At 46.2% G+C, this 21,565-nt stretch overlaps 1 protein-coding gene across 6 annotated transcripts in view; it reads left to right on the top strand.

Annotated features, from left to right (window-relative positions):
* The window catches only part of ASTN1 (astrotactin 1), a gene marked incomplete at its 3' end in the record, with an annotated part of 238,558 nt that overhangs the window by 186,500 nt on the left and 30,493 nt on the right, over nucleotides 1-21,565 (top strand). For all 6 annotated transcript variants that reach the window (XM_081120780.1, XM_081120777.1, XM_081120779.1 and 3 more), the window contains 2 exons: nucleotides 4,110-4,214; nucleotides 6,235-6,423. In XM_081120780.1, coding sequence (XP_080976906.1) covers nucleotides 4,110-4,214; nucleotides 6,235-6,423 — 294 coding nt within the window. The remainder of the gene's footprint in view (nucleotides 1-4,109; nucleotides 4,215-6,234; nucleotides 6,424-21,565) is intronic.

Below are 21,565 nucleotides of genomic sequence, written 5' to 3'. Positions count from 1 at the left end.
CCATGCTAACTTTCTAGTTCCAGCAGCGTTTTACTTGTGTCTTTCCTGAGGGTCACACAGAGAATTTCATATCTTGTCACACTATTGTGCTAGTATAGGTCATAATCCCCATAAACCTACAGGCTTAGAAGATTTTAGAGCTAAAGTGATCTTCAGGGTCTTCTACATCAGCATGTCCAAGCATTTTTAAATGAAAAAACAGTGCTCCGCTCTTAAGTAAGTTCTGTCTTCAACTATGTTTGGAAAGGCTATAGTACCCACCTCCAGGCAATTTGTAACATCTTAGCATACAACAGGCTCCCCAAACCCTGCAGTAAAGAAACCCCTTTGACGTTATTTAACTCAGCAGATCCTTAACCTGTGTCACTGGAGAAGCCCTTTTACACATGACAGCTATTTTCATCTCTCAGAATTACTGGTCTGAAGACATACTAGAAAATACTGATTTATGTGTTTTATCTTGCTGATTGCTTCCCTCTTTACCAAAATAACAGTTAAGAACTCCGAGCTTCACCAGCCTTTTTGGTATAATAAGTTGTGTGGAAATAAATGAAGGCCAACCAGTTGAAAACAAGTGAAAGCTATTTATTCATGACTTGCTCCATAGCAAGGGAGCCGGTTGGCCACCATCACTCCATCTTGGCAGAGATGGACGGGCAGGCAGAGGGAGGAAAGCTTTAGAATAGAGAAGGAAAGACCTCAGGTGAGCCTGGAGGGAACTGTGGCAATAGGTGGGCCAGCTAACCAGGAGTGTGGCATTCTATGTAAGTGGTTAGGGATGCGTATTTGACATTCTCTGGTTGGACTTAAGTTGGAAGCAAGAACAAAAATTGGGAATCATGTCCTGGTCACATTGGGCCAACTTTTAAAGGTGTTACCGTTTGGCGTCCTAGGCTGGTTGCTAGAGATAGTGGTCTGACTTCCTACAAATTTGAGGTATGGATAGTAGACCCTCTTCTTGGTTTGATTACCATAGGTAATAGGTTGGTTTTCTGGGCTGATTGCTTCAGATTCTGGGTCCAAGTTCTGTTTTTATATATGGTCTGGCCATCATCTATTGGTATTTTCTGTCTCTTAATTGAGAGTGAGAGTACAGGGGCAGACCAAGGAGGTAGAGAGGCTGCTGACCACACTCCTGAGCCTATTGAGTGCCACAGTTGCTAAATCAACACGAAGATCTAGAGCTCTGTGCTCTTTGGAACTTCTTCAAGGTCAACTAAAGGAAACAGACTTTAGAACTTTGGTGATAATATATCCCCCTGATATTTCAAATAAATAATAGGAGAAAGCTTCCTCCCTTCCTTCCTTCCTTCCTTCCTTCCTTCCTTCCTTCCTTCCTTCCTTCCTTCCTTCCTTCCCTCCCTCCTTCCCTCCCTCCCTCCCTCCCTCCCTCCCTCCCTCCCTCCCTCCCTCCCTCCCTCCCTCCCTCCCTCCCTCCCTCTCTCCTTTTCTCTCACGTAAGTCTATTTGGTCATATTTTTCAAGCATAGGTAAGGAAACAAAGAATGTTTATACTTGAGAAAACATAGTTGGAAATACTTTGTTTGGAAAAAAGAGTCATTCAGAAATGTGTTCCAAATAATCATAAAATAAAATAAACTAGAGCTGACCGAACTCCAAGGGCACACTGAGAAAGAACTCTGACTCAGCTGAAAAATATATCTACTTTAAAATATCCCTTTCTTCTTAAATAATGGAAATATTATCTATAAGTGGGCACAGAACAACATCTGCAGAGCAGCAACAGTTATAAAACCAATTCCCTGACTGTGCTCTGGCATAAATGCATTAAGTAGAATTGCTGTTTGGCAGTTAAGTAACGGAGTTCGGTTGTCTGGCTCACCCCGGGCGAATGTGGGGCACTGTCAGCCCTTCCTACTCTTCTATATTCGTGCTTCCTTTACTTTTCCTTCCTCTGTTGTTCCAAACTAAAGCCTAGGAATTTATAACGAAAGCGTCAATTAAGAAATGTCAAGTTCACATAATTAGGGGTGGTGAGAGAGAGGTGAGGAGGAGCTGACAGCATTTTGGAAGCATGTGTTATGTGGTGGTTTATCTTTTAGCAACGTACTTTTACACCCGTAACTTCATTTTGTCTGACCACCTGCCTATAAAGCAGGTAAAGTGAGGACCGTGATCCCACTTTCCAGGTAGGAAAACTGAAACACATGAGTGGCCTAACCCAAAGTCACACCACTGATTGGAATCCCAGAATTGAAAAGGAAGGAATAAGTCATCTGAGCTAAGCCTCTCATTTTTAGGTGAAACAAGTGGGAACCAAAAGATCCTCTAGCCAGGTGGCCAGAGAGAGGAAGCTGAGGCCGGAGCCTTACAGTCAGAACCGCACTGCTCCCCCCATAGCCAGTGGCCAATGTTACAACACCCGCCTCCTGATTTCCTGCTTGTCTCTTTTCCCACTAGGAAACAGTTCAATTAAAGGGAACATCTTCTAATATATTGAAAAATCTTTAGTTATTTAGTGGACTTGCAGTTTTTTTTATTAACAGACTGCAAAATCACAGCAAGTGAGCTGACGTAACTAGAGAGTGCTCATTACATAGAACAGTTTTCCTAAGCAGGCCCATTGTCAGCTCCAATAAAACGTGCCTTTGAAGTATGGGACTGGGGTCTTAAACTTGTAAAAGCAGAATTTCATTTATATGCCTTGAAAATTAAAGGTTAAAAGCCAGAGTAGGTAGCAGTATGACTGTGGTCACAAAACTTTATGCCCTAAAGAATATTAGAAAGAAAAAGTACTGAAAACCTTCTCTGAGTCTTAAGTAGCTTATCTTTGATGGCCTGAGATTAAATTTAAGCAGTTGATTCACTAAGCACCTTTCCTGACCATTTTTTTCTTTTTACCTTACCAGTAATTATGCCCATATGATTCACACAGAAATGGAAATTTGGCAGTTGCTCAGCTAATTTGATCAGCGTTGACATGCAGCTAATTAATCCCACCCACTCTTCATCTAGTTTAGGTATTAAATTAGTTGATTTTGCCTGAAGGAAGCATGGGTCAAAATGGCAGGATAATTCACTATGTTTGTATCATTGCCATTATATTTATATACACACTTGCTATCTACCTATCTATCTAAACTTCCTTTGTATGCGAACATCATTTTTGCATATATACATATATACACACATAAATATCCATGTCTTTCTGGATACTTATTCTTATTATATATACATAGCAAATGCTGGGCATAGGAATGAAGCTAAGATTGGTTTTCTATACTGAGTAAGGTAATTTTTTTTACTTCCTATGGCCTAACTATTTTGTTTCTGTAGCGTTTTATAGTAATGGCCAGAATTCAAATAGGGTGCCATTCTCTCTCCAAGGTGCTCAAATAAGAACAGCCCATTATTATAACATCACTAAAAGGCTACAAGGATGTGTTTCTCGAGAGTGACCTTGGATGAGTAACTTAGCTTCTCAGAGCCTCAGTTTTCCCATCAATAAAAGGAGGAGCACAAATAAAGTGTCTATCGCCGTATCTGGCACATAGATGGCACCCAGTATAGGGCCATCCCTGCCCTTAACTTAGTTGTGCTGACACTGTCCCTCCTGGTAAAGAAGAAATAAGCATGATCAGCTTCAGAGTAATTAAAACTTAAATACTGAACACAGATCAGTTAAATGGGATGGAAAAATCAATGTTATCAGGTACGTGAGCTGAGTCAATTACTGCAACTATTAAAGGCAGTAAAAATCTGGTGTGTTACAGTAAGCCCGGAGCTTCATATACATTTATCAAGAGAATATTATAGCAGAAGAGTTAAGAACCCCAGCCCTGTCTCAGACACACCCTATGTTTGCATAAGGCCCATATGCAAACATCATCTCTGAGCCTCAGTCTCCCCATTTATAAAATGTAAATAATAACACCTATGTCACAAGGATCAAATGACTTTATATGTGCAGAATGCATAGAAAAATGCCAGGCACAGAGTAAGGGTTCAGTAAATGACAGCTGTTTACTGTGATTCCAGAAATTCCCTCCATCAAATTTTCTCACACTTACCTGCTTCCCCCCAACCTAGTAGATTTGGGACTTGGGAATCCATCCCACACGCTAAGCCCATGTCTCCTCTGACTCTAGGGATGGTGAACTTCAGCGAGGTGTCTGGATATCCTGTGCTGCAGCATTGGAAGGTTCGGTCTGTGATGTACCACATCAAACTCAACCAAGTGACCATCTCTCAGGGTGAGCACAGCAGCATGCTGCCCCTCCCATGTGCTCCCAAGGCAGGGGGGTTTCTTTCCAAGTTTATCCCATTGTTGAAGGTGCAGTCTAAGTGAGATAGATAATCAGTTCACTTAGATTCACCCGTAAGGGCAAATCGCTGGAATCCAACCCTTTTCTAAGGATAGATTAAATTGCAAATTTTATCTTGGGTCACAGAAGAGATGGAGAGGGCAAGGCAGGGAGCACTGAAGATAAACACCTACTTTATCTCTTTTCCTGGGGTCACCCGGTGTATAGACAGGATATGCAAAAGCAGACTTTCTATAAATTGACAGAATAAAACTTTCCAATTTCAACCAGCAAAACTTAGAGGTTTCATACAATGAAGGGAGCAAGGGAAGGAAGGAAGAAAGAGGGAGGGGAGAGGAAAAGTAGAAAACGGCTTATAATTTCTAAACAGAAAGTAAGCAAAATAGATGATAGGCAGGCAGATAGATGATAGATAGATAGATGATTGATAGATAGATAGATAGATAGATGATAGAAGATAGATAGATAGATAGATAGATAGATAGATAGATAGATAGATAGATAGATGATAGATAGATAGATAGATAGATAGATAGATAGATAGATAGACAGATGATAGATAGATCTAGTAAGTTAAGTGATGAATTTGAAACTTAGGACAAATTATTCTGAAACAGAACAGTGGAGTGCCTTGTACAAGTATTCTTCAGATCTTAGCGATAAATGCCTTGAATCAAGTTTTCCCTTGCATTTGGGTAATTCTAATGTGCAGTTTGCAAAAGAGAAAATGTCTACAAATACGGCCTTAGTATAGACCTGTGTCTCTGTTCCTTCTCCCTCATCCCCATGGACTGGGATAACATTATTCGATGCCCTCCTCTGAGGCTATCTAAAACATGTACCAGACCTGACTCTATGCTCAGAGAGTCTGGCTTATCTGTGTTGGATGAAAGGCTAACTAGATTCAGATATTGTTGGCACAGGCTGACAAGACAAGGGAGCGCAGTCTTAGGGCCAGCGGGAGAGAGAATGGGTGCAGGCCAGATGGAGTTGTGAAGAGCTGAGAGAGGTATACTCACAGAAGGTAAGGCTTTGTGCACAAACAAAATGCATTCAGGATAGAGAACATCTCCAGAGGACAGGGAAGGACTCAGAACTTTTTATTTTTTATCCTGAAGGAAAAAAAGAAGGGGGAAGAAGGGGTTGGGATGATGGTCCTACTGAAGTTGACTCTGGTGGCACAGAAAACACCCAGAAAGACCTAAGCCACTCTCCCTTCTAGGAGACTCCGGCAGTGCAGGCCCTACCGTGCACAGGTGCTGTGCAGATCAAAGCCACCCCTGGCATCTCGGTGATGTGGACTTCTGAACTTGGGGTCTCATGTCTGGACCAGGCTCTGCCTTTTGGGACACAGGTGGAGGCCCATATGAAAGAAGGGCTGTGGAAAGCTGGCCAGGTTGAGCAGGCATTGGATTTAGAAGATTTGCCTGCAGGCTATCTTTTGGACAAATACAATTCTCTTAAACAGGGAAAGCAAGTTTGGGATAGGCACACTCCCACATGCACGCAGCAGAAGTCCCATGAAGTGATACTTCATCTTACCATGTGAAATGTTCTCTGCTGGTATTTGTGAGTCTATTTTAGACTATACTATTCTTCTTTACTTTTTTTCAATTGCTATAATTTGAGCTCACTAAATTGATTTAATGTCATGACTTATAATTTGAAAAACAAACAACACTCACTACAGCAGGGGGGTAGGTTTGGCTGTGTTTTGCGTAACTTGCACAAAGTTAACAACATGGCCAGCTGGCTTAAATAGATCATTTATTCAGGAACCAAAAGGTCGGATTTAGCTGAATGGAAACACTCACCTGGTTGTTCCAGCCAGCTCTGCAGCTCACTCTGGGCCACACAGGACACCCACAACTGGGGCTGAATGGCCTGGGAACCCAGATACCCACATTGTGGGCTCTCACTCTTACTCTTGGGTGATGTTTCTCCATAGCCCTCAGCAACGCTCTCCACTCCCTCGATGGGGCAACATCTCGTGGGGACTTTGTGGCCTTGTTGGACCAGTTTGGCAACCATTACATCCAGGAAGCTATCTACGGCTTTGAGGAGTCCTGCTCTATCTGGTACCCAAACAAGCAGGTCCAGCGGCGACTCTGGCTGGAGTACGAAGACATCAGCAAAGGTGAGTGACATGGGCATCAACAAAGTTTACACCTCAGGCAAGTACTGGCTGTCTAGGTGCAGTAGGAACAAACTTAAGGAGTGGGTGGGTGAAGGACCAGTGCAGATATTGCCTTGATGCCCAAAATCACTGAGGTTTGGTTGCTAAAACCCAATCTCAACGTGCGAGTATTTGGGGGAAATTTTAGATTCGGGATGGTGCCCAAACCGTATGGTCACTGTGTTAGTTATCGTGGAGGGAGCCCTCCAAAGGCTTTCACCAGGCACCATGCGTTCTGCTACCATAGCAACAGCTGTTCTTATGGACTAGAGGAGGAGGGGGGACTGCAGTCTCCCCACGACTTCCTGCGCCTGGAAGTCCTGACCTTCACTGACTGGCAGCCCCTCCAGCAACTACATGGTAAACCCCTTCTCGCTCCATCCCGCCCTGTGTTTAGGCCCATTTTTCCTACTGATTTGAGCTACAAGGTTTATACAGCTCCAGATACCAGCCTCACAAATAAGTCCTTGTTCACTATTTGATGGCACAAAGTCCAAGGAAGTACAAGAAATGAGAGTTTTTCAAACCTTCTGAATTTGCCTTCTGGTAGAAGGGGAGTACTGGCTAGTTAATGTGTATTCTAGTCAACCAGGACTGGTTAAGAATTGTCATTCATGGAATTTCTTTTCCTGAGCTAATCCTCATGGCCTTCTGAGGAAGCCAGGTTGTGGATGTGTGAGTTGCTAAAGGGTGAGTGATGAAATTAGCACAAGGGGAATTCAAGAAGTAGGTCATCCTGAGATTTAATGACCAAGGGACTGGGGACGAGTTGGCTGCAGTGGGGAAAGTGGTCCCCAGTGGCTGAGATTCTCTTGGTCCTCTGTGCTTCACACAAATTACCATTTCATCTTGCTCAAGAAGTAACAGAGGCCTGAGAGTGTCCTCTGGCTACTTTCTTCCAGAAGAAGCAAAGGCTTGTGTCTGGGCTGTAGTTGCTACAGGCATTCTCCCCCCACCCCAAGCCCTGATTCCCCTAAATTCAAAGACACAACCACAGGGTTCTAGTAACCCTTCAAACTTTAGCATCTTAAAATTGTTTTGATTCCAATTTGCCAAAAATGAGTGTAACAGAAGCAAATACAGATAAGACCAATGCCAGTGGGCAAAGCTTTCCTATTTTCCATGCCACAGCCTAGTGATTAACCAAAAGGTTAAACCCTCCTCTATTTTTGTTTGCCAGTAGTTCAAGGGCTGCCAGCCTCTGGGCGGCAAGGAGGTGAGCCCGGCCTTCCCCAGATCTCTGGGTTCTCCTCTCGCTTCTGTCCCCAGCATCCTGGCATTGCAGTGTCTTAAGGTTAAATACTGAGCCCAGGAGGGAAATTCGTCCATGACCTTGGCGTTGTGCCCTACCCCTCTCGATATGACGATTCCTCATGAAGCTTTGTGTCTTTATCACTGACTGACACAGTGCCTGACGTGTGCTCAGCATCCATTGCTGAAGGAATGAATCCTTTGTTTTGTTCTCACTTGAGAAGAAAGCAGCCAAGGACTAGAGATCTGTAGATTACAGAGAAGGGACCGGAAAAAACTGGACCTTCTTCAGATAGGAACTTCCAGGGGCTTACTTTTAATGCCCCCCCCCCCCCCCCCGACATACTAAGCACAGTACATTTTCTTTCCTTTTTTATTTTATTTCATACTCCATTCAGGAGTGGATTTCCTTGGGTCTTTCTTTCCTTTGCCAGCGTCACTCTCCTTGTCACTTTGGGCCTGACCTTGGCCGTTGCATTGTCTTGCCACTGCTCGTGGTGCCTGCCACCGGGGTTACCTGGGTTGACAGTTGGCAATAAGCAAGCTCTTCCTTTCTGCTGTACCTGCTTGCCCCAAATCCACTGTTGTTGTGGGTTTTTTGCATTGCTTTGTTTCCAGCCAGTTGCTCCTTTCCCGTGGGGAAAGCTAAGAGGAATAGCTTCCTGTTCTTCTGAGACACAAGCCGGGAGGGTTTCCCCAAAGTCGACCCTCTAGCTCTGAGAAGTTATAAGTCAGATCAGAGTTGAGGGAAGAAAAACCCTTCCGTGGCATTGTGTTTCTACCGCACAGGATGCCATGTGTGCCACTTCCCATCAATTTATTTGTGGGGGGAGGGAGCCCAGGACACACTGGGCTGGCCCGCCCCCAGGGTCAGGAGCAGGCTTCTGCTAAGGCTGAACCAAACACAGTGGCCGGATCGGCAGGCAGCCTCCCGAGCGCGGCCCGTGAGCGCGGCCAGCAGAGAGCCGTCCTGTGCACCTGGTGCTCGTGCAGTTTGTAGGCTAACTTGCATAATTGTGATCCGTGGCATAAAAACCTGATTAGGTTAAGGATACAGCGTCAGAATCCAATGAAGAGTAATGACGTGCGTTTCTATAATGCTTTATGTTTTACAACCCTAGGGCTGAAACCAGCTCCAGAGGCTCTTTTGGCTCTTTTTATGCACATTTACGACGACCAAGTTAGCACTCTAGTAGCAAAGCAATTACAGCATATAGCTATTTTCTTTAAATGATTAATTAATTCATTCAACAAACGTTTGCTGAGGGCCTGCTCCACGCGTACCCTGTAGTGAGCAGAGAGAGGGAATGGAGGAGACAGCTGTTCCCTGGCTGTCTCAGGCAGGCGGGCCCGATGAGGGTGCGGCTGAAAATGAGCCTGGTGGCATCACAAGCAGAGTCTTCAAAAGGAAACTGAGCTTTCCTAAACATATGTGTGAGGATTTAATTAAAGGCTCACGTCCCTAGGCTCTGATGCAGTGAGTCCAGAGTAAACTGAATCTATAGGTTGAGGGAGGAAGCGACTACCGACAATGTTGCCAAACAGTTACCATTTTTCTGAGCACTTGCTTCGAGCCAGGCACTTTGCTGAAAATGTTACATAGCTTTTCTCACTTAATCCTCAGACATATGTATTGCTGCAGTCTCACCCTCCCCATAAGAAAGATCAGGAAATCAAGCTTCAGAGAGCTTAAATAACTTGCATATGGTCACAGAACCAGTAAGTGGCAGAGCCAGGAGAACTCCTGTGCCTACTGAGATATGCTGTGAATGGCTGCATGCTGTTTTGCCTGCCGACAGCACACGGGAAGATCCAGGGAGGAAGGGTAATGGACAGAATGAAGGTGGGGTCAAGGCCTAAGTGAAGCCAGGCCACTGGTCTAAGGCGAACCCACCAGGGCAGATGTTAGCCCTGGTTGGATTTCCTTCCTGGTGGGTCCACACTGCCTTTCACCTTGAGTTTTCTGGATTTTGGATCATTGAGTGGTTTTGTTGTTTTGTTTTGGCTTAGCCGTGATCTGTGATGAAGACAGTTGCTGGCGTATTTTTTTTCCTATAGAGAAGCACGTTCCAGAATTTACTGTGCCCATGTGTCACCTGGGAACTTGTTCACATGGAGATTCTGACTCAGGGTATCTGGGCAGGGCCCGGGATTCTGCATGTCTAACAAGCTTTCAGACACCAAAGCTTCGGATCCAAGGGCCACATTCTGAATAGAAAGGCTATGTAATTTAATTGAAGACCAACAGGGAGCGGGATCTGTCATCTTCCCTGTCCAGTGCTCGTGGCCTCCAGGGGGCCGTCGTGATGTCCTCTCCACGGGGGGGTGTCACAGCCAAGGGGACCAGCCTGAATGGACCAGGACGTTTCTCTGATAAGGCATTGATCATTAGGCTCCTGTGCAGAATTGAACAGTCTTAAACCCTTAGGCACGGAAAGAAATTGGAAACATGCCAACAATCAGGATTAAAAGCGATGAGCCGATTTTTTAAAACTCTGTACTGTAGGCAACATTGTCCCCATCTTACTTTCTCAGGCATTCTCTCTAGGTTTTTAAAAATAGTTCTCAAGAAGCCCCCATTTTTTTTTTTTTTGCTCTAGAAGCTGCAGATTGTTACAGAGTTTCATATTTTCACTTGGCTGCTGCTTCAGTCTGGCGGCCCTGATAATAGTGACGTATTGTCCGTAACATACAATTAGTAGTTAATGATAGAGTACTCTGGGTTATTCTCTGTTCTGCAAGCTTTGCCTTCGCAACTTGATTGACTGCTCTTTAGAGTGGGCTTCTTTGTTTATTTAGAACCTTCTATATCTAAACATTGGTCTAGGCACTGGGCATAGAATGGTGGATGGCACCAAAAACTTTCTGGTTTTCACGGAGCTTATGTCCTGGTGAAGAGAGACAAAGTGGCAAGTAACAAATAAATGACAGCAGTTGTTCTAGATGGCGATAGATACGATGAAGAAACTCAAACCAGGTGATGTCATGGAGGTTGACTGGGGGTGGGGGAGCTGATTAAGATGACAGCCACATGGAAAGAAGGCCTCCATGGTGGGGATGAGAGGTGAGTCTGATCTGAGACCTCCTAGACAAGAAGAAGCTGGCCCTGAAAAGATCAGGGGGAGACTAGTCCAGGCAGAGGACATAGCAAACCCGAAGGCTTCATCATCGCTAGACTGCTCCTAGTTTCTAGCATGATGCAGGGCACAGAGACGTTGCTTGGTAAATTTCAGACTGGGGACCAACGTGGCTGTGGAGAAGAGAGAGGCCTGGATTCTCGGACAGAATATGAAGGGAAGAAACTCTGCAGTTGGTTGGTTCTGTCTCCTAGATTCGGCAAGTGGGACCCGTTCCTTTAGCCCTTCCCGCTTCATGCAGAATGTAGGTCAGTGTTCGCGTGGGCTGGCCATGGGGATACAGACCCCAGAGAAGTAAACATATGGCTACAGTCTTAAAAGCGCAATGCATCTGTCTACCAGGATTTGTATATTGATCTTAAGTTACGGGCTCTAACCCACAACTAATCATTTACCTCTGCAAAAAATACATGCATATGTGTGTATATATATGTTGGGGAAAAACTACAAAATAATTGGTGATGCAGGGAGATTTAACGGCAAATGTGAAAATCTGAACTGGACCTCACTTGGGGTTTTCATGTCATTTGGGATGAGAACCTTGTGTCTTACGCAGTCATGTGTCTATACGTCCCGTCCTTCTCTAAGGCAGCATGTTGAGGGAAAGAGCACTGGATGGGGAGTCCAGAGACCGGGGTTCGGGGTCTCAGTTGAGCCATCAATCAGCCCCTGACCTTGGGTAAATTTCTTAACCCTCTTCAAAATAATGTCTCGTCTGTGTAATAACTAACCCGAAATAGCTGATGCTTAGAGTTTCTTCTATTTCTGGTGCCCTGCGACTCTGTATATTCGTCATATGATTTTCACTCCTGATGACAGAATGCGGCATTGAAGAACGCCTGGCTCAGGCTAACTAGGTTAACTCAGCTGATATTTCAATGAGGGAGTTTAATATAGCTGTTTGCAGCAAGGGTTTAGGGTCAGACAGGTCTGCGTCAACTTGTTTCATTAGCTGCGGCTCTTGAGAAGTTTGCGTGCATAAAGGCCCTGAGCCTCGGTTTTCATGTCTGTGAAACAGGGCTGTGAAGACGTAGCTCACAAGTAAGGACTATGCAAGGACTGAAGACAATAATTACATATAAAGCACAACCTAGCATCCTGTAAGCGTTCGATGTGTTTTGACTTGTTATTTTTATTATTAGCATCATTTAAATGAAATTTGTAGTTCAGCTCACTATTTTTGAATAAAATGGCAACTGAGAAGAATTTCAAAGAGATATCGGTAACACCTGCCCCGGGTAAGCTCTCTCTTCACGGGAACACTGATGTCTATTTTAGAAATCACAGATCACCCGCGAACCAGGCTAGTGCAGCAGGGGAGTCAAACCGTCCAAAAGTCAGAATCAACACCATATCCTTTGACCATTGTTTTCAGTCCCAGTTGTAGCCCCTTTGCTGGGAAAAGACCATAAAATAAGTATGACTTCCCCCTCCCGTATATATGTCAAGGATTTATTTCATTTTAGGTGAGTAAGGGGGTAGAGGCTATAAAATGTACTCTCTGTGGAAAAGGACCCCTGGGGAAGATGTTTTTGATAAGCAGCCTGGATGTTCCTGCCTTTTAAGTACCAAGGACCTGTCAGGTGCGTTCATCAAAGGGGGAGAAATTCATGGACGTGTCCAGCTGAGATTCAGAGCCTTGCTGTCCGGGTCACTGCCACGTACAGGTGCAGACACTCACGCCTCCTGTGCCCAGACGCGCGGCCCTGGCCCTCCTAACAACCCAAGTTCCAACAGGGGTGCATGGAGAGGTGGAGAGATGACATGTTAGTAGAGTTTGTGTTTTGTTAGGCTCCTATCTTTTCCTGATTTCCATTAATAATCTGCTATAGAGGAGCACTGTTGTATCCTCAGAGGCGTGGGGGCGTCACATCACTTCCTACCCCTGCCCCATCCCTCACAACACATGACACACACACAGCATCGAGCGGGCAGTCAATAGACATGGGTGAAATGAATGAGTGAATGCCGTCGTCTTTGCTCTTCCTCTCCCCTTTCCAAGGGAAATGACAGCATATTGTCTAAGACAGCATGTCCCAAACGCCTGCCCCTCCAACCTCCTGGCGCCAGCCCACCCTTCATCACCCCCTCCCATCTCCAGGTCTGATTGTTGTATGTGTGGAGGTGGGCGGGGGGATGGTTTCATGCTCTGGAGTTTGGCATTAGAAGAATAGACTAGATATCAAAACCAAGCCATCAAACATAAGGCAGGGCTAGGATTAAATACTAGGAACTGGAATAAATCCATGTGTGGAGGTCCAGTTAGTGACTGTTATTCCAAGTTTCCAGCTACCAGTTAATGTTATAGAAGCTAACAATAGTCCTTTTTGATCACCCGTCCTATAATTGCTTTTCTTATAGAACAAGTTGGAAGGTTTTCTTTGTGGGGGAAGGGGGTAATGGGATATGTGTTGGGTGTAATCTGCAACCTGTGTTTAAACTGAAATATGAGACATGAAAGTACTTGACCTAAGCCCACAAATCAGCAAACCCCTGTCTGCCCATCCATTGGCCACTAGCCATTTCCGTCCATCCAAAGTTTCCATTCCTCCATTGCCTGTCTCCCTGAATCTCAAGGAACTCTTCGGAAGTTGGTTCGGTTATTGAAAGAAAAGGCTTAGCAGGAAAAATTAAAAATAAGAAAAAACTAATGTCAAGGAAATCAGGAAGAAATGGATCAGGGAAGTAATTAATTTTGAAAAAAATGAGAGTGGTTGACATCATTTTCAAACCCGGCCCCAACTGCCAGCTATAGTACAAAAACGCTGATGATTAATGCTACAACAGTCGAAGGCCTCAGAATACATCATTTCTGTCTCCTTTACTGATAAGAGGAAGATGGTTTTCCAATCAGATCAACTTCTCTCTCTTAAAACTCCCCGGGGGCACTTTGACTTTCCTGCTGATATATGGCTGCGTCAGAGTCAGGGACTTAGAGACCTCAACTAGCGGCACCTAGGGGAAGTCTGGAGCTGCTTTGCAAAGTAATGATGTTCATGCATTTATTCAGAAATGCTCATTGAGCTTTCACTGTAGATCAGGCACAGTGTGAGGCACCAAGAATACAATGGTTAATGAAAGAAGGCTCCAAGCCACGGTGGGACATTAGATGTTAAAGGTAAAGCATAATTATTTTCTCTTCCAGGCTCATCCTCTCTCTTCTATTCTTGCAGTCGACTAGTCAGTATCTGTGGGACCCATGAAAGAGGCAAAGCCATTGCAAGGTCCAGAACACACGCTCCACCTTCAGAGTCCATCCTGATCCCTGGAAAAGGGGACCAGGCTTGGGCACATTTTGTCCTCAGGAAGAATCGGAGACACTGGAGGGGAAGCCAAGGGGCACCTGTGGAGGGCCGTAGGTGAAGGACCTCTTGCCACATCAAGCATTTCTGGGGAGAGGAGCTGTTTGGCTAAATTGGGCCATCTTGAGATATGTGGGATATCAAGACCACCACCTTGGAGCTTTGCGAAGGGCTGTTTTGGTCTAGTGTCTGCCCACTGAGGCAGGATTGGGTACAGTAACTGCTTAAACTGAGTTCATGACCAAGGGCTCCAGAGAGTGGTCACACTGATCTCCCCTTAAAGCCCAACTTAACTAGGGATACATGGCTTGGCTGAGTCAAAACCACACAGTCTGTCAGCTTGGCTAAGTCTGACAAGGGGCAGACTTAGGATTTAATGCCACAAGAACCCTTAGTTTAGAACAAGTGCAACAACCATGCAGGTTCAAAAAGACCTTCACATGCATTTGCTTTTGCTGATTAAAAAAAGGGGAGAAAGAAAGGAAAAGAAAGGTAGAAAGACGCATTTCTGCAGCTCAAAGTCTCAATAAATCTGCCAGTTAAAGTATGTGCTTTGTAGGTGAAATGTGAGTGCCAGTGACGTGGGGAAAAACAACCTAATCGGGTAAATCAGCAGCCTGGACTCCCTTGACATTTTTCTGTTTCCTTGGGGTTTTTCTTTAGTTGGGTTTATTCTGCAGAGGCAGCTTCTAAAGTCACTCCTTGTAGGCGCCTCCACTGCCCGAGCCCAGGGCTACTGCGCCTCCTCTCAATTTATTACAAGTCTGGTCGATTACGGTGGTAATTGGTTCTATATATATTGATGTGTTTGGGGCATTTGCGGCTTTATGTATTTTTATTTGGTCTGTTTTGCCAGAGAGAGAAGGGGACTCCGTGCCCACTTCGTAACTCCCCGTAGGTGGTGCCATAGATGGTGCTCAGGGCGGGTTCGTGGTCACTGTGGATGAGCCGTGGGGAGGAGGGGACGTAGGAGACGCCGCCGGCCACCTTCCTGCTCTGTGCTTTCCTGTGCAGGGCTGGGGGACAGAAGAGGCGCTTCTCCTTCAAAACTTCCACGCATTTCTCTTCAAGGGTAATGACTATATTGGGACCTGTATAGAGCATGTATCTTGAGATCATTGGGCTGGTAGAGGTGACTAAGGATCTACAGATAAACGTAAAAACAAATTGAGCCCGGCCGGAGCTGCTCAGTGCTTGAGCTTCGACCTATAGACCAGGAGATCGGGGTTCGATTCCCGGTCAGGGCACATGCCCGGGTTTCAGGCTCCGTCCCCAGGAGGGGGTGCGCAGGAGGCAGCCGATCAATGACTCATCATTGATGTTTCTCTCTCTCCCTCTCCCTTCCTCTCTTGGAAATCAAGAAAAACATATTTAAAACAAAAAAATTGAAACCAAAGAAAATCTTTCTTATAATTCCGTCGGCCATTTTAAAACAAATTCATTTATCATTCTTTATTTTTCATCATTCAGTGATTGTTTATTGAGTTTCTACTTGGTGCGGGCATTCAACAAACAGTAGAAGGGACACGATTCCTGCTGTCATGGAGCAGACATGGAAGAGACAATATAAACAAGTAAATGAAGAATAAACAGAATATTAGGAACTTCGGGCTGTGATAGAGGGTCGCAGAGGCACTGCCCACCATAGGGTGTTAGGGAAGGCCCTGGTGGCACTCATGCTGACGTGTAGAGGAAGAGCTGGAGGAAAGATGTCCCAGGAAGAGGGAGTGGCCAGTGCAAAGGCCTGAGGTATGGAAGCCTGATGGGGCTGGAGCAGAGTGAGCCAGGAAGCCGTGGTCTGGCTGGAAGCTGGCAAGGTCGGGATGGCCACGCAGGACCATGAGAACCCCGGCCAGTCTGCTAGAGAGGAGGTCACTGGGGCAAAAGCCCAGCCACGTGCCCTGCTCTGGGTGGGGCCACATCAAGGCCCAAGTGGACTCAGAGACACCAGCCAGCGACCTAAAGCAGTGATCCTGGCATTGCACATGGAGAAAGGACAGAGCGAGGGTTGTTTATGGAACAGAGGTACTTAAAGATGGTGTGTCTGGGGAGGGAGGGGCAGGGGAAGAGGAACTGAGATGACTTCTGATATTCGCTTAACAACTGATGATGCCAAAGTGCCATTTACAAGTTGGGGGCCGACGGATGGAACTGGTTGGGGGATGGTGGGGAGTGAAGAGCTTCATGCAGACCTATCGATTTTGAGTTTCCATGGAGACATGCAAGTGGAGAAGTCAGGTAGGCTATCGGATATGTAGGTCTGGAGCTCAGAGGAGAGGTCAACGCTAGAGAGGCTAATCTGGAGTCTGCAGAATTCAGCCAGTACCTGAAACCCTTGGAACGGAAGAGCTCACCTAGGGAGGAAGGCTAAGTCAGAAGCGGGTCCAGGACCAAGCCTTGAGTTGCTTCCACAGTTAGAAGTCAGGTGGAGGTGGCAGGTGTGGGGGGAGTTCAGAGGGTGATACTGTGAAGGAGCAGGCAGGAGGTGGGAGGGTCGGAGGGAGGCTGTGGTGAAGAGGATGGACAGTTGTCCTGCTGAGCAGGGGATTGAGACTGGTAGGTCAAATGTCACTGCCTAGTTCACTTAGAGAATTATAAAATAGTATAACTGCAAAGGCCCTGTGAAAGGATCATAATGGCAATATATATATTTCAGAATTTCCAGTTGTTGGTATTATATACACAGTCCATATTTCTCGTCACCCTGGAAGGGGACAGGTAGGTTGCCTATCTGACTCTGTTTGGTGAAGGGATTTTTTGTGAGTTTCTCTTAGTCACAGTGGCTTCACTTTGAATCGTGAAACCATGCTAAGCAGAGCTCTGACCCTTGGGGTGTCTCTGGAGTGAGTGTGTTGTCCCAGATTCTCTGGATGTTGAGCAGTAAGACCATTCCCCACCTGGATCATCTACCCGCAGTCCCTGAGCCCCTGCACAAGGCCTGTCACTCCCCCCCTGGCAGCCCAGCACCCCCAACTCCAGAGAGGAGGAACTGAGGTCCACACGTGGAGACGCTAGCCTGTGGCTGCACAGAGAGGGGCAGAAGCAGACCTGGACCCCAGGCTTGATCAGTCGCCATCCTTGTCTGAGCTCTGTGTCTGCTCTCCACGTTCTGGAACCAGAGTGGCTCTGGGCTTGTCCCTTTGCCTGGGTGCATCTCTTTGACCTGAGGATCTGCCCACAGTGCTGCCCCAGGATCAGCACCCCTCCCATGGGGACGCCAGAACAGACATGAGCTCATCTACTCCTAACAGAGTTATTTTGAGTAGGCATTGTTAACATAATAGCAAAGAAAGTAGAATCCATACTCAGCCCAGCTCTTACCTTGCCACCCAGCCCTGGGGAGAGCTCCGTTCCACAGTGAGTGCACATTCACTCCTCACTGACCGCTGAAGGTGTGTGGAGCACCAGGCCCTGCCCTGATGTTGTTCATAAAATACGTGGAAAGGTGTCTGGTAAACCAGAAACTGCAGTAAAGTGTCGCGTGGGCTGTAAGAAACCTGAGAACAGGAAGCAGCAAAGGGGAGCTCTGAATTCAGACGGGGCAGGGTTTGGAAAACCATCCGGGAGGAAGTGTTGCTGGACGGAGTGGGGGAGGGTGAGTGGACATCAGCGGGCAGCCCTGGGAAAAGGATATTCTGAGCAGGGAAAGGAAAGGCAGGTGGGACACCTGGGAAATGAGGCTTAAGGACCGTCTGGCCACACCCTGTTCTCTTTTGATCTGAAAGCCTTTTGATGATCACTGAAGGGTTTCAGTACAGAGATGTGGTCCTACTGTGCCTCAGAGGAGTACCTCTGGTAATCTGTGGAGGGTGATTGGAAGAAAAAAAAAGCAGAGATAGGGTGACTGGCTAGGAAAAGTTTGGAGGAGACCAGGTGGGAACCGCCGAGGGCCTGGACTAAGGGTGAAGAAATGTCAACTGTAGGGTGGACGTGAGAGTAATTTAGGAAAATCGCTAATAGGTGACTTTTTGGACATGGAGGGAGAGGATATGGTAAGGCCCACCGTGGAAGTCTCCTGGGTGGAAGTACATGAAAGACCTGTAGGCCCTGCAGTGACGTCCCCAATCATGGGACAGGCGGAAGTTAAAGCCCTCGAGCCCAGACATGAAACCTGGCAGATGAAGATTGCTGAGTAGCAGAACTTCTGCTTTTTATAATTTATTATTTTTTATCACTATTTTCCATTGCGCTTTCTATTCAATAGAACTTTAGATTTTATGATAGTACAGTTGCTTCTGGTTGTTGACATAGGTGAGGATGCCACCTCACCTTTCTGGGGTCTCTGTCCAGGCAATAGCCTACTTTTTAGGGTCTCCCGAGCTATAGACACACCTTGTTGAGGTATAAGAGAGGAATGGGGAACCCACGTTCTCTCCTGTGTCCTATTTCTCAAACAACCTGTGCTTTGCCTTGACAGGAGGCCCAGGTAGAAGCACCTTGAATGCAGCCTGGTTCACTCGTCTGACCCAACGCTGGGGGGCAAGGGTCAATGGGAGCTTCATGATCTCTGGTTTCAGATACTAGTTAGTCCATCTTCCGCAGTAAAAACCACAGTAGTTTTTTCTTTGAAGGCCGTTTGGATGGAGATGAACTGAGGATGTGGTGAAGATTGAGAATGGGGGGGGGGGCTGGGATTCATGTTGGTAAAATTCACTCATCCTTCCCACAGCAGCTAGAGGTCATAGTTCTGTAAACATTCTGATTCTTGCCATTCTGAACATATGTTTCCTTGTTATCTTTTAATTGGTTTTTATTTTAAATTTAACACTAAACTGTTGTGGTGGTAGTGGCTGTGAGCACTGGTGTGGGAACATGTCACTTCTGGGGACGTGTGAGCCATCAGGACCTTATCGGTGCCCTCCTTCCCCTGCCCGCATCACACCTGCCTGCATTAAGAATCTGGAGTTGCTCATCCTGCCCCCTCCTGCCTGTGTTGTCATGTTTATAGATGTCAGGTTCAGGGGAACAAAGGGAGAGGAGTAATCTGAAATCCGAATGACACCACTGGAAGCCGTGTATAACGGAGGTGAGGCCACTGGAAGCTGCTATCAGCAGGCTGTGATGTATGAAATCTTGCGTCCCAAGAAAGGACTTCAGAAATTATTGAAAACAGCTCAGCAAAATGTGGCAATTGGGTGTTCTTGAGAGAGCCCGGAAGTCGGATTTTGAAGATCTCCTAGATCTATGAAGGGGAAGGAAGCCTGGTGCCAAGGGAGGAGGTGGAGCTGGGAGGTAGAGATTCAGTGTGACTTACAGCCTCTGAGCCTCGGTGTCATCATCTGCAAAATGGGATATTGAGGACACACTGCAGAGAACTGCCAGGACTAAGAGTCAGGGCTCGCAGAGCATCCGGCCCAGAGTAGGTTCTCAGAGATGTTAATTATTAGGTTATTTTCCAAAATGGGCCCTGCAGCCCCCTAGTCCAACAAAATACTCTGCAAAAAAATGAATTCCTTATTTAGATTATTTTTGACACCATTGCATGCTGTATTTCCTTCCTTCTTGGAGATTTGTAACACATTGGAGAATTTTAAAGGCTTTTCAAAGATTTACCAAAAACCATCTTCCCCTTTACTCAGGCTGCCCCTTCACATTAGACCTGGAAAATCCTTTTGATTGTCTGTGTTATTTTGAGTAATGCCATTAACAAATCCTAAAAACAAAAGTTCTGTGAAATCTACTTAGAAAAATTCGGAGCTTTTGTTATGCAGCTTCTAATAAGGTGGGAAGCTCTCTCTTGAAACTCCTCCATCCAGATTTCTTCTTAAATACAGCCTTGGCTTGCCCCTCATTTCCTGCACGTGGTTGTCACCCAGTCTGACCCCCACACCTCCACGGCTGCGTTGTTACGGCACCTCGTTTCCCGTTCCTTCCAGCACCCGTTCGTGCTAAGCCAGCCTGCGTTTCACTGTCTGACTCCAGCCGCTTCCATCCCCCAGGCCGCGTCCTGGCAAAGGCTTGCTCCCAACTGTTGCTTCAAGCCTGAAATTCCTGGTCTGCTCCTTCTCGGGTCTGTCCAGTACAACTCTACCCATCTCTACAGCTTCAGTAAATAAAACCACTCCTAGCCCGCAGGCCATACACACCCAGCTGGCAGGCCCGAGCACCCGCGGGTCCCAGGGCTGACCCCTGGTCTGTTGCGTTCTCAGTGTAAATACAGTGGTTTGTTGTACGTGGTCTTACTGAATCCTTACTCTGCTCTGGGAGGAGATAGATACCATCACGCTCATCTTCCAGACACGCAACATGAGGCTTAGGAACTGAGGTCATCGCAAAGGCCTTGCTCTTAACCGCCTGGCCGTACTGCCTCAGTGATGGAAGGAATTCTCGAGAATGGTGGGATGAATAGGTTTTCTTTAGCCAGGGGCACTTAAAAATCTAAAAATGCTTTGAAAGGAGAGCATGAGGTTCGGTACGATGGCTTGCTCAGGGCAAACTCATCCCAGATCTTTGTTATCACCGCGTTCTCATTCCGCAAGTCATGCAGGGGATGGATATAATGTTTAAGAACATCTGCTTTTCAAAATACAATATTCTTCCATATTTGAAGAAAAATATGGCCTTCTGGCATTTGTTCCAGCCTCTCCCTTCCCCCACGCCCCTCCCTCCATGGCTGTGGAAGGTCTTACAGCTTCCCTCTCACCACCGAGCAACAACTCTCTCTCAGGAGGCTTCCTGACTGTCTCTTGTGTAAGGGCAATTTTATGTGCCAGAGAAGATGGAAGGAAAGCTGGAGTTGCCATGTTCACTCACTGCCTGGGAAGATTCCTTTCGGCCGTGGCCTCAATTCCTCTCTGATCACCTTCTTTCTTGGAACAGAGCTAAAGTGCCCTTCACACTGTCTGTAGAGTTTGTCACAAATGTAGGGTCACACTGGGTTGTCAGCTTCCAGATATGACAGTGACAACAGATTCATCACTCAGTCAGCAGACGTCTGTTAAAGACCTGGTATGTGCCCGGCACTGTGCTAGGTACTGTGGGGAGCTCTACAGTATGATACTGACCTCAAAGAATTTGCACTCTATTCGGAGTAGCAAGATAACAAACATAATAATAACAGCAGTAATACTAATAACAGCAACTGTTCTTTATTAGCCATCTTGGCACTCGACTAAACACTTTGCATATATTTCTTTCAAGTAAAAGATGAAGTGGGACTTAGTAAGGTCACCTTATTCAAAAAGATTACTGTAAGGAGGGCGGGGGAGGGGAGGGACCATTGCAATATGGGGAGGGGGCCTATTATAATTGGGAGAATGCTCTGATAAGGACTGCAAGCATCTTGAAAAGCAAAAAGAATTTTTCTTTTACAGAGAGACATGAGCAAAGCTAGAAAGAACTAGGTGTGGGGAAGTGGTGTGAGGCCAACCTGCTCTCAGGAGGCGCTGGGTACTGGCTCAGGCCGGAGCAGGG

The sequence above is a fragment of the Miniopterus schreibersii genome, assembly GCF_964146895.1.
Source record: "Miniopterus schreibersii genome assembly, chromosome: 19".
In the NCBI taxonomy this organism is placed as follows: Eukaryota; Metazoa; Chordata; class Mammalia; order Chiroptera; family Miniopteridae; genus Miniopterus; species Miniopterus schreibersii.
Note: the sequence above shows the minus strand (reverse complement) of the source record. Positions and strands in the feature narration are given on the sequence as shown.